Raw genomic sequence first — 14,857 nt, forward strand, 5'->3', positions numbered from 1 at the left:
GATGATTTGCATGGACTATTGTTGTGATGATCTATATGGACTATGGATGTGAATTTCTATTTTTATGGATATGAACTTCTATTCTATGTATGTGTAAATGTTATATAATTGTTTGATATATACCATCAGTAATGATATTTACAAAATTACGGTGAAATGCTGCCAAAATTTTTAATTTTCCAAAGTCATACGGTGTTTACCGGTTAAAAACGACGGTTACCGGTCGGTAAACATCGATTACCGGTCGGTAAACAACGGTTACCGGTTTTTTGAATTTGAATTGTCATTTCGAGCGGTTTCTGGCGGTTTCCGGCGATTTACCGCCGGTTTACCGATACCGCTAGTTGGCGAAAATCGTTTTACCGTCGGTAAGGTGAATCCTGGCCCAAACCCAAGCATTTCTTAGGTCCTCTTGACGGCCCAGCCCAAATCACCACTCACCGCACGCCTCCGCCTCCCTCGTCCCTCCCTGGCCAGCCGCCGCGTTTCTGCATCAGCTTTGGTCCTCGGCCGCCAGGCGCCAGCCGCCAGCTGTCCAGCCCCTCCGATCTTAGCAGCCGTCTCTCTCGTCCCTCCCTTGCCAGCTGCTGGTTCTCTGCCTGAGCCTTTCAGCTCTGGTCCTCGCCCGCCAGGAGCCAGGAGCCAGGTGCCCAGCCCCCTCCGATCTGAGCAGATGTTCACAGTCACTGAGCAGAGGTTCACGGATTTGAGGTCTGCGTATGGTATTGTGAAAGGATAGCAGCAGCTCAACATTGGTACTCAAATTACACATATTCAACCTTACAAATATGATCACGAAACTAGCTTAAAGAAATTAAATTTAGCAATAACCATGCATGAATATCCTTTCAATATTGTTGAGCATGAGTATTTTGTTGATTTCAAAAAATCTCTCTTTAAGCGTGGGCTTGAGAGTTGTGGCTTGTGACTTGTGACTACCATACATTATTGTATGGCTGTGAACTTGTGAGGTTGTTAATTATTATCATGTTTACAATTACTTGTGCTATTATTATTTATCAATGTATTTTCATATATGCATGTCAAGTTTGTCGGATGATTGGGTCATAGTCACAGAATTCGGGGTCGATCCCGCGTTCCGTGACCCGGGTTCGTCGCCCCAATTCGTGGGTCGGGGACGACGTGGGTCGACGTTCCGATTCGTGGTGGGTCGCCGCCCCGTCGCCGCACAGGTACAGGATGGGGCGAGTCCCAAAACTAGATGGGTCGCCGCCCCAATTTGATGGATCCCGTCCCAACTAAAACGGATCTCGTCTGATTGTTTTCGCAGGGTCTCTCTCAATCTCGATTCTCAAACGGGATGAGATGCAGATGAAGATGGAAGGCTTACGGAAAAGCTGGAGTCGTAGTCCTCCCGTCCTCCGCCACCACCGCGGCGGCCGCCCTCGCCTGCATCGGTTCCCCGACAGGAACAACGACGGCGGCGGGCCGTCCATTCCCAGCCGGCGCCGCGACCCGGCGCGGCCGCTGCAGCGGACATGGCGCCCCTCCGCGACATCTCGTGACCCCTGGTGACGAGCCGCCGGCCGTATTGCTGCGAAGCGCGGAGTCCCCGCCAGGGATCTCGTGGACGGCGGACGGCGGACGGCTCCTCTGCTTTGAGCCTTTGACTGCTGAGCTTTGATTTTTTTATTACTCTCTTTTCTCTCGTATGGAGGAGGCGGACTTATCATGCTGGTCTGTAGTATGTATCTGTATGTACCTATTATTTGGTATGCTACCGTGGCCTTCTCTCGTATGCTGATTTGGTGTGAGCCTTTGACAGATTCTGTATGTACCTATTATTTTTTGGAAAAATTTTGCTACCGTGGCCGGAGATTTCCCTCCATATCTCCCCAATTACCATTTATTCCTTCCATGATTCATTCCCTAATACGATTCATTCCCTAATACGTTAAAAAAAACAGAGATGTAAAACTAGGCATCGAACCCACGACCAAAAGAGAGATGCAAAAACTAGGCATCCAACTAACCAGCGTGCTATGATGATAACTGAAATCTATAAGTGGTATTGCTTTATTTCTACTAGATGTTAGTACTGGTAACTACTAACATTTAATTATCAATCCACTATGCTATGTCTATGCATATGTCATTGGAGATGATCTATGATTCTATATAGTGTTTACTGTAGAAACTTATGGGGCAACGACATTCGCTTTGTTCAGCTAGCTTGTCAGCCAATAGTATTTTTCGCTCACACCAAATCAGCATCAGCCAGCAGCCAGCAGTATTTTTCTCTGACAACAAATCAACACTAGCTACCAGACACAGCCATCCAAACGGAGCGAATTATATGCTAACAAAACTAGTTGAGCTACTGCACTACCTTTAATCATGTCCACCTCATAAAATAAAACAAATGTAAATAGATTACTTCTCCATCTTATAGCACACAGCTCAAATCATCTTAGAACATCATAAAGAACATTACTACACGTCAACGGTCTCATAGATCGTCTCAAGCAATGCCACTTAGGAAGAGAGAGAGATGAGAGATAAAGAGGTCGTTGCTTCGTGAAACAACCACCTCATGGTACGTGTCAATGTATGAGATCCACTTGTCTCTATGAGCTAGCTCTTGAAAAAGGCAAAACAAGCAAACCTCAAGCTGACATGGCAAAGTTACATAGCCCACAGCTAGTTATGTTGTTAAGTCTAAGGTATAGGTGACAAACGAGTATGTTGTTAAGTCTAAGGTATAGGTGACAAACGAGAAAGAGGCCTTAGTTAATTATTGATCAAGCTTGATCTTTATCAAGTCGAGCATAAACTAAAGCGTTTGTTCAAAATTTTAGTATTTGATATTTGATATTTTTTCATAATTTTTATAGAAGCATGCTCATAATTTATTTTTTGGAGGAATATAAAATATAAGTCACTGACAATGGACCAGGTGGGCAGGTGACCAGCCAACCGTACCAGTAGCATTTGTAATACGTGTAGGCTAACTCATATTAGGATAGCTACTAATCAGTTGCCTGACAAATCGTGTCCTTCCTAATACTGCCGATCGGAATTCTGAATCACCTATATATATATTGCCCCATCGGGATCTGAAACAAGCCTTCCAGCAACTTTCAACGCCAATTTCAATTCTCCAGTTCATTCGTCCTTTGCTGCGGATTTCACGTCTGCGGCTCTGCGCATTGCAGGCCGAGGAGGTTCGTAACTTCGTATCAAATTCAATCTCGTACACTTGAAATCCTGCATTCCTTCTTTCTTGTTGCATCTAGTAATCTACTTCTAATTACTTCAGGAATAGCAATGGCGTTTGGATCGAAGAAACGTAAGGAGGCCGAGATGGAACACGAAGCACCAGAGCACATGGACAGTGGTGACGAAATTGATCCCATAGAAGCTGATGAAGGAGGTGAAGAAGAAGAAGAAGAAACTGAAGTACAGAATCATACAAAGAGACAAGTCCTCCTTGAACAGGTAACAATATTATATGCTGGCAAAGGGAAGAATCCTGGTGGATCAAAGGGTTGGCAATGCAAGCACTGCAAAAAGAAGTTCAGCAGCAGCTCGACAAGAATTCAAATGCATTTTTTCGGTGCTGGACCTGGTAAGAAGGCACAGATTAGTCGTTGTACGGCACTACAAAGTAATCGCGCCAAGTATAAAGAACTGTATGAGAAGGTGTGTCTCTTTATCATTAAATTCAGTTATTCAGTATTAGGTAGCCTCTTTGTATAGATTCTGATTTAGTTATCATATATTTCGTATAGATTCAGAAATTACGAGGTTCCTCTAAACCAGCGGCCACCCAAAGGCACAATCCAGTGGCAGATGCTTTTGGTATGATAGAAAGGGATGCCGTTGACATGGCAATAATGCGGTGCTTGTGCGCTAATGGAATTCCCTTTAATGTGTTGAGAAGTCCTCAGTGGTCTGAAATGGTAGCAGCCATAAACAAAGGACCGAAGGGATACAAATCACCTTCCAGTGAGAAGGCAAGAACCTCCCTTCTAGATGCATGCAAGAGAAATGTTGAGCAAGACTTGGGCGCACTTAAAAACACATGGTACGCAACGCAACAGTCTATTTACAATGCATATATAAGTTATCTTTATACAGCTACTTACGAGGTATTTGACTTATTTCTTTTAATTAGGCACACACATGGTGTTTCCATTGTTTCTGATGGGTGGACAAACATGAAGAACAAGCCATTAATCAATGTAATTGCATCAAATAGCCGTGGTTCAATGTTTTTGTATGCAGATGATTTTTCTGGAATTGAGAAAACTGGTGAAGCAATAGCAGATTATTTGCTTAAGGCGATCGAAGATATTGGAGCCTCGATGGTTATGCAAGTTGTGACTGATAATGCATCAAATTGCAAGGCAGCTGGACGGGAAATTGAAAAAGTACGTATTTGTCACCTACTCACCTTCTTCTCTTTATAAGTTTACTATTATTGCTTTTAGTGATTCAGATTCAGAGTTTCAGAGTCCTATTCAGACATTCAGTTTTTATTAATTTGAAACATTATTTTTCCCTAGGTGCACAAACACATTTTTTGGTCACCTTGCGTAGTGCATACTCTGAATCTGATATTTAAGGATTTAGCCAAAGCACTTCCTTGGATAGAGGAGACATACAGTACTGGTAAAGCTCTAGTCACATTCATTCTGAATCACCAACATGGCCTAGCAATTTCCAGAGCTAATTCAAAACTAGATCTCTTGAGGGTGGCAAAGACACGATTCGCGTCCCATTATATTTTGCTAAAGAGGCTGAGTGACTGCCGTGAAGCACTTGCTTCCACGGTGGTTACAAAGCAATGGAAGGACTGGATGAAACACAATGGGAGTGATAAATATGCAAAGATTGCAGTTGACACTATCAACAGTGAAGAGTTTTGGACAGAGGTTGAAAGCATTCTTGCTCTCACAAAGCCCTTGTTCCTGATGGTAAAATTTAGTGATGGAGAAGGCCCAAAGATGGGTGAAGTATATGAAAAAATGGACACCATGCTGGGAGAGATAAAAGATGTGATGACCAAGTTGGACTACCCTCACAGGCTTGATTTTCCCACGGTAGAAAACATTATCCTTAGTCGGTGGGAGAAAATGAATATCCCTCTGCATTGTTTGGCCTTTGCACTATGCCCAGAGTATTATGATATTGAGTACTTGAAAAAACCCGCTCCTGGAGGTGAGCCCAGAAAGGCTCCAAATCAAGACAAGGAGGTCATGCGTGGGGTGCTGGAAGCTTTCCGCAGAATAGCAGATACTGATGCTGAACGAAAGAATTACCTAGAAGAGTTTACTGCATTTCACATGAAGAAAGGGATGTTTTCATTCACGTCTGTTCAAAATGATGCAAGCACAATGAAACCCATTGACTGGTGGTCCAACTACGGCTCAGAGACTCCAAATCTGTCAGAACTTGCTTTGAGGGTTTTGTCTCAGCCAATCAGTAGCTCCTCAGCTGAGAGAAACTGGAGTACGTATTCGTACATCCACAATGTGAAAAGGAATAGGCTTAATTCTAAAACAGCAGACAAGCTGGTCTACGTTCACTCCAATATTCGCCTCTTGTCAAGGTTTTCAGAAGACTACAAAGCAGGCCCTAACAGCAAGTGGGATGCAATTCCAGAAGATACTTCTTTGGAGGAATCAAGAGTTAAGCTGGAGCAGTTGCGCTGGACGAATTTGGAGGATGATGCCGAGGTTGATCTTGATCCTCCAAATGACGAGCCGGGCCCCTCATCATCAAAGAAAAGGAATGCTAGAAATAATAACTGAGGTAATTCAATATGCATGCCATTTTCCATTTAAATTTACGTAAAGTTGTATACTGAATCAAAGTCTCTGTTCAATATTGTTTGCAGTTCACACATCAGCAGAAGCGCAGGAGGCAAGGATGCAGGAGTGCTGTAGCTGTAGAAGGCTAGAAGCAGGAGCGTGGAACAGCAAGAGCGTCGCTGCCATCCGTCGTCAGTCGTCCTCCCGCTTCTATATTCAATAAAATAAATTTAGATTGTGAAGAGAGTATCAGACTATTTGTTGGTTTCGAATTTTTCTTAATTGGATTGTGTGATGTGTGATTTATCTTTTATATTATATAATTGAATTCCTATCGATCCAAAATACATTGGATCACGACCCTACACTGTATCTATCGTTCCGGGGTCATCGATCCAAATTAATTAGGGTCACGACCCTCGACTCTTAGGACCGTCCCAGGGTCATCGACCCATTAGCCACGGATTCACGTACCAAATTTCGGGTTCTCGTTCCAAAGGGGTATACCCCCCTCGTACCACAATTTTACAAAGTCTCGACCCTCGACCCTCGACCCCGTTCCTCGACCCGTTCGACCCGGGAACTTTGTGACTATGGATTGGGTACGATCGTATATGGTCGGTGTTTCCGTTTTGCCTTTCCGTAGACCATTCGCTTTCAACACATTTCCGTTCGAATTGGTTCGTTTTCGAAATACCGTGAGTCCGTATTCGTATTCGTGTTCGACTTGTTCGTTTTCGATATCGTTTTCATATTAAAATATAAAAGTGAAAATGGTAACGGGGTTATCCCGACCGATTCCGACCGTTTTCAACCCTAGTCACTGCCTGGTACTTCCATACAAGCTTGACAGTTGAAGTTGATGGGGGATGTCGTTGCTCGTTATTGGCATTGCCAATTTGTTCTAGTGCACACGGAAATGGCTGAAACGTCCACCTGATACTAGGCTGAGAAGTAGACACACTGGGGTGCTTGTAAAGCTAGCTGTAAGTTGTAACCCATATTTTGCTGTTAGGTTTAGAAAAGAATCGATGCTCAGGTTTCTGACCAAAGATGCTGTAATGGAAAAAACATTGATGCAATTATCTGGGTGTTTGGCAACAGAGTGAACCTGCTGGTTTGTGAAAGAGTATGTGACGGACACAGCACAAATAATCTAAGATTCCGGACGACATCGAAGCCCAGCAGGCCGAGCACCTTCCCCTCGACCAGGATGACACTGTCCTCGGCTACGTGGTCCCACTGGACAGCCCGGGCCTCCATACCCAGGACATCGACGCCTTCACCGGTGACTGCCCAGAGTTCGAAGTTGAACGCATCTTCGAACTCATCTCCGCCTATATATATCTTTCACAATCCAATCCCTAATGACATTACCAACACACTATGCTGGCAGCTCAAGCAACCAGGCCGACGTAGTCGAGCTCCACGGACCCTAACCACAGCTGCCCCTTCCTCTCCGCCACGTCGCTCAGCGTGACGCCCTTGGCTGCCGTCAGCTCCTCGGTCTGCACCCCGTCGGCGTCCTGGCGGACACCCACTAGGTGCTTCACGGGGGCCGTTGCCGGCGTTGCGTCCAGGCGCTGCTTCTCCTGGTTGAGGGCGACCCAGCACTCCAGCAGCCGCCCCTACTATCACGCCTCACGTTGTCGGGATACCCAGGCAGGTCCGCCAGCAGCTCGTACCGGCCGGCCCCGGCGCCGCGTATGGTGTACCGGAACACCTGGGATGGCACGGTGTGCGCCACGACGACATGCGCACCGTCGGGGCTGACCGCCACGCCGTTTGGGTACGGCAGGCCGGACTTGAGCACGGCGACACGCCCGGACCGCCCGTCGCGCTCGAGTCGGTGAAGTAAACGTCGCCAGTGGCCTGGTCGACGTCGAGCCCATTAACGAAGTGGAACGGGATGCCGTCGGCGCTGGAGGCCAGCACCTCGGCCTCGCCGCCGCCCGGGCCGACCCTCATGAGCCCCAGGTAGCTAGGCGTCGGCGATGTAGAGGTCGCCTGTCCCGGCGTGGAACTGCAGGCCCAGCGGGCGGCCGGCCATGCTCTCTGTCTCCTCCGACGGCACCACGCCCGCCGTGCACAGCGGGATCTTCCGGTAGCTGGCGCTGTGCGCGAACGTGGTCCAGCCGGCGGCGCTGCCGCCCCACCTGAGGACGCGGCCGTCTGAGACGCCGGCGTAGGCCCCCGGCCCCGGGCGTCAAACGCGAGGCTCTCGGCGCCGGTCACGCCGCTGGGCAGCGGGAGGTGGAAGCTCCAGCGCGTCTCGGTGGTCTTGATCTGCGCAGCGGCGTTCGGCGCGACGAAGAGGGCCGGGACGACGAGGAGGAGCCATGCCGCTAGCCCTGGGCGTTCGGTAAATATCGAACCGATTGGTTCGGTACTTCGGTACCAAGACAAATTCGGTTCCTCAGAAATTTAGTACCGATCGATCGGTTCCTAAAAAAATCGGTACCGAGCAAATTCGTATCGGTAAATTCGGTTCAGTTTCGGTATTTACCGAATTAGTCACACAGAAGATGTAATAGCCGGTTCAAAAACTAATTTTAACACAATTTCATAGATACCAATAGTGCAAAATACAAATACATATAAAAATCCACATGACTATAAGTGTGAGTGCCAAAAATACATAATATATTGTCTATAATTGTACAATCAATTATATAACAACACTCAAACTTATCACATTTCATGTAAATTCGGTAACTTCGGTAAACTCGGTTCGGTTTCAGTATTTACTTCGGTACTTCGGTTCTCAAGAACTAGGAACCGAATTTTTTTGTTTCGGTATTTTTCGGTTCGGTTTTTGATATTTTTCGGTTCAATTTCGGTTCTCGGTATTTCATGCCCAGGGCTACATGCCGCCAGGGTTTCGGGCCGCCCCATGCCGCGCGCCGGTCGCCGAACTAGCTCCCTCGTGATGGTTTTCGATGCGTACGCTATTGCTCCGTCGATCTCGATTATAGATGGCCATTTAGCCCGATACCCATGGGGCCCGAAGCCCGGGCCATATTAGCCCGACCCGAGCATGGCACGGGCACGATAGCCGGGCCGTGCCTGGGCCTCACTGTCAGCCCATGGACGCGTCCAGGCACGGCCCGAAAAAGGGCGGCCCGATCGGTAGCACGATAGACCCGTTTAAATACTATGTTATCCATTATCAAACCCTATTTAAATATTTTCGAGCCGCCGGACTGCTGGGCCAAACGGGCCGGCCCGGCCCGATTAAATCAATTTCGGGCCGTGCCTGGGCCGGCACTTCAGCCCATGGGCAGACACGGCACGGCCCGTTAATATTTTCGTGCTTAAGCGGGTCGTGCCTAAACGGGCCGTGCTTAGACGGGCCCGTGCCAGGCCGGGCCGGGCCGCCGTTTGGCCACCTATAATCTCGATCTCTCGTGTTGCTCCCGGGACGCCCGGCGGCCTGCGTTTTATGGCGCCAAGCCTGCCGTTGCGGGTCCGAGTCGACATATGGGCCCGAGTTCCAACCATACACACGGAACTCGTCACGATGACGCGTTTCCACGCGAGCCCGAGTCGGGCTCGGGGAACGAAGCGTGCCCTATGTACAACTCATCTCGGCCTGCCTAGTCCACAGCGTCCCGAATCCCCCAATCGCTTGGCGTCCTTGGCATACCTTGCAGTCCATCCACCCCACACGATCATGGACGCCGCCGCCACCGACGACAAGGGTGTTTTGAGTTGGTATACAGCGGAGGGTTAAAAAAGTTTGCCTTTCTATTTTTAGTGGAACCTAGGAAAAATGCTCTCCCTGAAAAATAATTTCACATCTTGTAGCATGCTGGAGGTTCTTCATCTTTTGCTAACCAAAGAAGTTTTCGCAAAAATGCTCTCCCTCCATCACTCTAAACCCGCAAAGGTAGAGAAGAAAAAGAACTCCAAACCAAACTTTTGTGAGGGATCGACGCAACAGTGATGTGGTGGCCAGGGCGTCCTTAGAAGCGTGTGAGCTGTGCGCCGTCAAATTTGAAGGCCCCCCAACATATAAAGTATACCTTATGTTATTATGTATAGTAATATATGATGCTTCAATTTCGTTAATTTTGAACCTAATCCATAGCAAAACGAGGCCCAAATTACACCCAAAAAGTCACACATCGTAAACTTGATTGTCGATAGTCCGACGCGCGGCCTTTCGCTCGGCGGCCGCGGCGGTGCTCGACTCGATCACCGACGCCGCTTCGTCTCCTATCACGCACTGACACTCATGCCTCGCGGAGGCAGAGGGACTTGCGCTTGGCGGTCGCCATCACGATGTCGACTTGCTGATGCCGGTTGCCAGATGTGAGTCGTGAGACACCTATGGGCCATGGCCACTCCTAGATGGCTATGGCAGCCTAGACGCTGCTGCCGCGCTCAGGGCCTCGGTCCTCCGGCCTCTACCCTCATTGAGTGCCTACACAGCACCAAGACACCGAGCTGAGTAAAACTATTGTTACTTATTACTATTATTTAATTTTATTAAGTCAATATGCGTCTATCTTAATATTTCGCAATGGACCCCGGTTTGGCCAGGACACCCCCATTATCTCGTAACCACATTCGGACTCCGAGGAAAGCAACAGCAGGACTGAGAACAGGCAAGGTTGAGCTTTTAGCTGGTTCTCGCATCATTTTCGGCAAGCTCTGATCTCATGGTACCATGGCTGTTTCACTGTTTGCTTCGGTCCGATCTCACTGGCTTAATTTTGTGGTGCAGGTAGGCTGGCTGTTGAACAAGACCATCGAGCCTTTTCTTTCGCCCTCACTGCATGCTTCCTTGCGTTGCTTGCTTGGCCACCCATATTTTGGTGCTGTAGAAATTGGCACTCCCATGCAGCTTCCGTCATGATCCCATAATATAGTACGTCTTCTTTGGAATGGATGGAAAGTACGTAAATGCTACATCAAATTTTTCGTCCTATGAGAGTCTTTGGAACAAAGGATTTAATCCTACGGATTCCTTTGAAACTCTTATGGAATGGACTCTTCCATGTAAATTTTGAAGGAAAATAAGTATGAGGTCCAGCCTCATGTTTTTTTTCATTCCTTTGTGATTACATTATTCTTCATGTGTAGCATCCGAACACATGTTTATATAAGTTTCTTGTGTTTGGATTTCAATTCATATGCATTCCAATCCTATGTTTTAGAAATCCTCCAGTTCAAAAGAGCCCGCGACATATTTAGATTTTCGGGACATAATATGATCAGAGTTGTCACTTTGAAGTTATGACTGACTAGTGATGCCACATTAAGTCAATAACCCCTACAGGTCTATCTGATGGTGCCATGCGTTTAGCCTGCACTACTGCTGGCTGCTAACTTGTCTAATCTCCGGTCTTAGTCAAGGCCAAAAGAGAAGCAAACACATATGCCCACCATTAGAGCAGTACCATGCATTCATTTATTAGTTACTAGCTGTGCGCGGCAGCACTGTGATGTGCTCAATTAATTAAGGAAGTTAATTAATGAAGCTATGCAAGAATATTTGAATCTAGCTACTTGCCTATTCACGCTTAAATATCCCCAGCATAGCTCAAGCTTAACCAACTAACCAAGTCAAAAGTATCATATGTATTGCATAACCTATGTAAAAAAAACATACGATGGTGGCAACTTGACCGCTTTATAAGTTATGTTAAGATGCATTTATGAACATTCAAAGAAGATGTAGAAATATAAGAAAAAATATAATATTGGAGGAAGCTCAAATACTCAAAGATATATTATTGATGATTTAAAGTTGTATACAACTGGAGGGAGTGCAGTACTAACTATGTTTGTACATTAGCTTTAAAAAAATTAAGTGCAACATAACACAGTCCAACAGCGCTATAAAAGTTCGACCGTTACTATGTTTGAAAAGATTAAGAATAGTTATATGAAAATGTATAATTTTAAATTAAAAAAATGAAAGGTAAAAAACAAAAAAGGATTATTCATTATTGGTCCCATATAATTAGTAATCAGGTAAAGGCATTGCACACGACGGATGGAAATGGAAATCCTAGATATCTAGATTGCTTCATTTCAAGGTAACACCTAGGTGTGGCACATTAAAGTACCAGACTTGTAGTGTCAACAAAAGTGACGTGAAAGAAGGTTGGATGGACTCAATAGCCTCTGTCTAACTTGAGCGTAGTATGGTAGCTTGCATAAAGAAATCCGAGTCTTCAATTCATACCCTGATAAGATGTCCACTTCAACCTATTCGGGCATCATCTTCTAGGATTGCTGAATTAGGTGAACTGCCTAACGATTTTACCCTTCAACTGTGCAAAGAAGATTAATCCTGTGCTGCCTGTTCCCACCTCCACCCCCACGTGGCGCTTCTCAATTGGCCCAGCACCCCTTGCGGCCGTTTCTGGCCGTTCCCCTGGCTTTCTTTACTTGGCACCGTTTAGCTTGACGTCCGAAACTCCGAACGGCAGCCATGCGGGCACACAAGCAAAGGTGCGCCTGAACAAATTATTAGTTATTTTAGTTTTGCTAGATTTATAGATTTTTCTATACACCTAGATATAATATATACAGATATATAGCAAAAACTACAAATCTAAAAAAGCTAAAATAGAGCTAGAGCAATAGTACCATTCACGCCTCGCCCCCCGCGTAGGGCGACACGGGCGGTCGCCCCCCACCAACCGCCGCCGCCCACTTCCCCGCTCCCCACCGCCGCGCCGCCGCCAGAGCCGGCAGCCGGAAGCCCACGCGGCCCGCAAGGACGGCGGCGGCGGGGCAACTTCCTCTCCTCTCCCTACGTCATCTGGGCGCGGCTGCTACTGGTCGGAGGGGGACGCCGCCGGGGGCGCGGTGGTGGCGCCGGCGAGACCGGATCCGGGGTCCATGTGGCCGGATTCAGTGGCCGCGGGCCCGGATCTGGCGACGGCGAGGTGGCCGGACGGGTCCACGGAGAGGAGCGTGAAGGGGCCGTGGTGGCCGCCGCCCACGCTGTTCTCCATGGACAGGGTGGTGACGAGGTCTTCCCCCATGGCCGGCTGGTGGCGCGATGGGTGGCTGGTGCCAAGGGGGCGCCGCGGCGCGTAGCTGCGGCCGACGACGACCACGGCGGTCCGGCCTGGGGTGCGAGGTCCCAGACGGAGAGGCGCGGCGTGCTGCTTCGGCCTACGGTGTGCGTGGTGGGGGTCTGGGCCGCGGTCGCGGTGGCGGCAGGAGCGGCTGAACGCGGTGACGGTTGCATGTGGGCTGCCGGTAGCGGAGATGGTGGCTCGCGCGTCGACGATGGCGGCAGTGCCTACTGCTGGTCAGGGTCGTGGATGGGGCTCTGCGACTTGTGGCGGCGCCGTGGTGGCGCAACCAAGGTGGCTCGGGCTTCGCTAGCGACACCAAGGTGGTGTGGCTGGCGTCAGCCTGCGTGCTCCATCGACGCCATGGAGGCGTGGATGTCTGCGTTGTGCCATCCTTGCGGAGCAGGCCCTACGGAGGCAGTGGCAGCAGAGACGTCGGAACGCCATGAGGTGCTGCAGCAGTGGTGGATGAGATCTCGTCGCGATGGTGGTGGATGGGACTCCGAGGCGCCGCGAGAGGCCGCGCGCGGTGGTCGTCAGCTGCGCATGGCGTTTTGGCGGCGGCGAGTGGTGCCGCGACTGTGTGTGGTGCGGCGTGAGGAGGTGCGAGTTGGCTACGATGCGTGGTGGCACAGCCGCGCTGCCGGCCCCAAGGGACTTCTTGCTTTGCCGGGCTGTGGTCATGCAGATAGGATGGGATTCTCCGGGCGAAAGCCTCGCCGGCTTCCTGGTAATGATGACAACGGCGTCTGAGGGCGTCGTTCTCCCTGTTGGGGGTGTCATCTTGGAGCCCTTCCCTTCTGCGCGGGTTTCTCCGGGTGAAAGCCCTGTCCACTTGTTGGACGAGCGACGGCGGCGCCTTTGGCGTCGTTATCTTCTTGAAGACGTCGTTGGTGGAGATACTTCTTAGCCAGGCTGTGGAAGGCCACCGATGGCTTGGCGAGACGGCTTGGTGTAGGTGGTGAGCTCGAAGGGGGTTGCCTAACTCATGCGGCGACAACCAAAATCATACTGGCAGCTGGGGTTGTCACATGGATGTTGGATCTGGCTGTTTGCAGCGGACTGCAGCAGTTGACATTGCTTGGCAATTGTCAGTGCGGCGTGGGACGGCATCGGAAGGCGGCGCTTGCGGCACCATCATCGTGGGACAGCTTGGCTTGCAGCGGACTGCGGCGGGCTGCTCAGCTTTGCTCGGCAACTCCGGTGTGGTACATCGTTTAAAGATGGCACAAGCGACAACTTGGCTTGCTAGTATGACGGCGGAGGCTGTTGCGTGGGTGGCGCAACGAGATGCGGTCATTCGGCGGGCACGACTTGACTGTTTGATGGGATCTTGAAACACGGGGCAACACCATTCATCATCCTGATGGTGACTTAAGGAACAGATCCGCGACATGGAGTACTGTGGCAGACATGGCGAGGCCCCCGAGTGCGGTGTCTTCTGCATGGCGACGAGAGTGTGGAGGAGGTCTAGCGGCGGGTGTGGCGAGGCCCCCGTGCGTTGTGTCTTCGTGGTGGTGAAGGCGAGACAGCCTGTGAGAGGTCCGGATTCGATGGTTTTCACTCTGTCAGATGGTGTTTGCTGTGGCAGCGGCACTACGGCGGCAGGTCCTGCATAGCGGTGGCCTTCTCGGCGTGGTGCAGTCTGTTTTTCTCGACTTCTTATCGATGTGGGATCGTGTTTCGACGGCGACTTCCTAGGTAGGAGGAGGTTGGTTGTCATGGCAACTTGGCTTACTCGGCCGCCGTGGCTCTACAATTTTGAGTGTTCACCCGTGTTGATGCCCCAATCCGACTGGGTGAGAGTTGAGGTGTGGTGTTCCTCGAGAGAGTCGTGTTGTGGAGTTTCCCGTGTTGACGTCTCAATCCAACCAGGTGTTCTTTATTTTTTCGTTTCTTTTCTTTTTCCTGCCTATGGTCTTCCAGAACTGTAGTCTTGTATTCTTCTGTTATATCAATAGAAACTCGCACTGTCTTGTGCGGTTCGTAAAAAAAAAGCTAAAATAACTAATAATATGGAATGGTGGGAGTATATAAGAA

The 14,857-nt window shown here is 49.1% G+C and overlaps 1 protein-coding gene and 1 pseudogene across 5 annotated transcripts; one reads left to right on the top strand and one right to left on the bottom strand.

Annotated features, from left to right (window-relative positions):
* The first annotated feature begins 1,044 nt into the window (after positions 1–1,044).
* On the top strand, positions 1,045–6,142 carry LOC120669855. 5 transcript variants are annotated; one of them, XM_039949722.1, is made up of 5 exons: positions 1,045–1,193; positions 1,292–3,663; positions 3,753–4,394; positions 4,530–5,778; positions 5,864–6,142. In XM_039949722.1, the coding sequence occupies exons 2-4, from the start codon at positions 3,289–3,291 to the stop codon at positions 5,775–5,777; spliced, it is 2,265 nt and encodes a 754-aa protein (XP_039805656.1). In that variant the 5' UTR covers positions 1,045–1,193; positions 1,292–3,288; the 3' UTR covers position 5,778; positions 5,864–6,142. The 5 variants fall into 5 exon arrangements, with proteins under 5 accessions (XP_039805656.1, XP_039805655.1, XP_039805654.1 ...); XM_039949721.1 differs by having other exon boundaries at positions 1,046–3,185; positions 3,281–3,663; XM_039949720.1 differs by having other exon boundaries at positions 1,046–2,684; positions 2,721–3,663.
* Positions 6,143–7,174: 1,032 nt separating this feature from the next.
* On the bottom strand, positions 7,175–8,776 carry LOC120669111 (annotated as a pseudogene).
* Between the last annotated feature and the right edge of the window lie 6,081 nt (positions 8,777–14,857).

The sequence above is a fragment of the Panicum virgatum genome, chromosome 4N, assembly GCF_016808335.1.
Source record: "Panicum virgatum strain AP13 chromosome 4N, P.virgatum_v5, whole genome shotgun sequence".
Lineage (NCBI taxonomy): Eukaryota > Viridiplantae > Streptophyta > Magnoliopsida > Poales > Poaceae > Panicum > Panicum virgatum.

Bases quoted from the DNA above. Each gene is read 5' to 3' on its own strand.
- LOC120669855 (XM_039949722.1), top strand. From the start codon at position 3,289: ATGGCGTTTGGATCGAAGAAACGTAAGGAGGCCGAGATGGAACACGAA. The intron at 3,664-3,752 runs GTGTGTCTCTTT...TATTTCGTATAG, and splicing joins ATAAAGAACTGTATGAGAAG to ATTCAGAAATTACGAGGTTC. The intron at 4,395-4,529 runs GTACGTATTTGT...ATTTTTCCCTAG, and splicing joins CTGGACGGGAAATTGAAAAA to GTGCACAAACACATTTTTTG.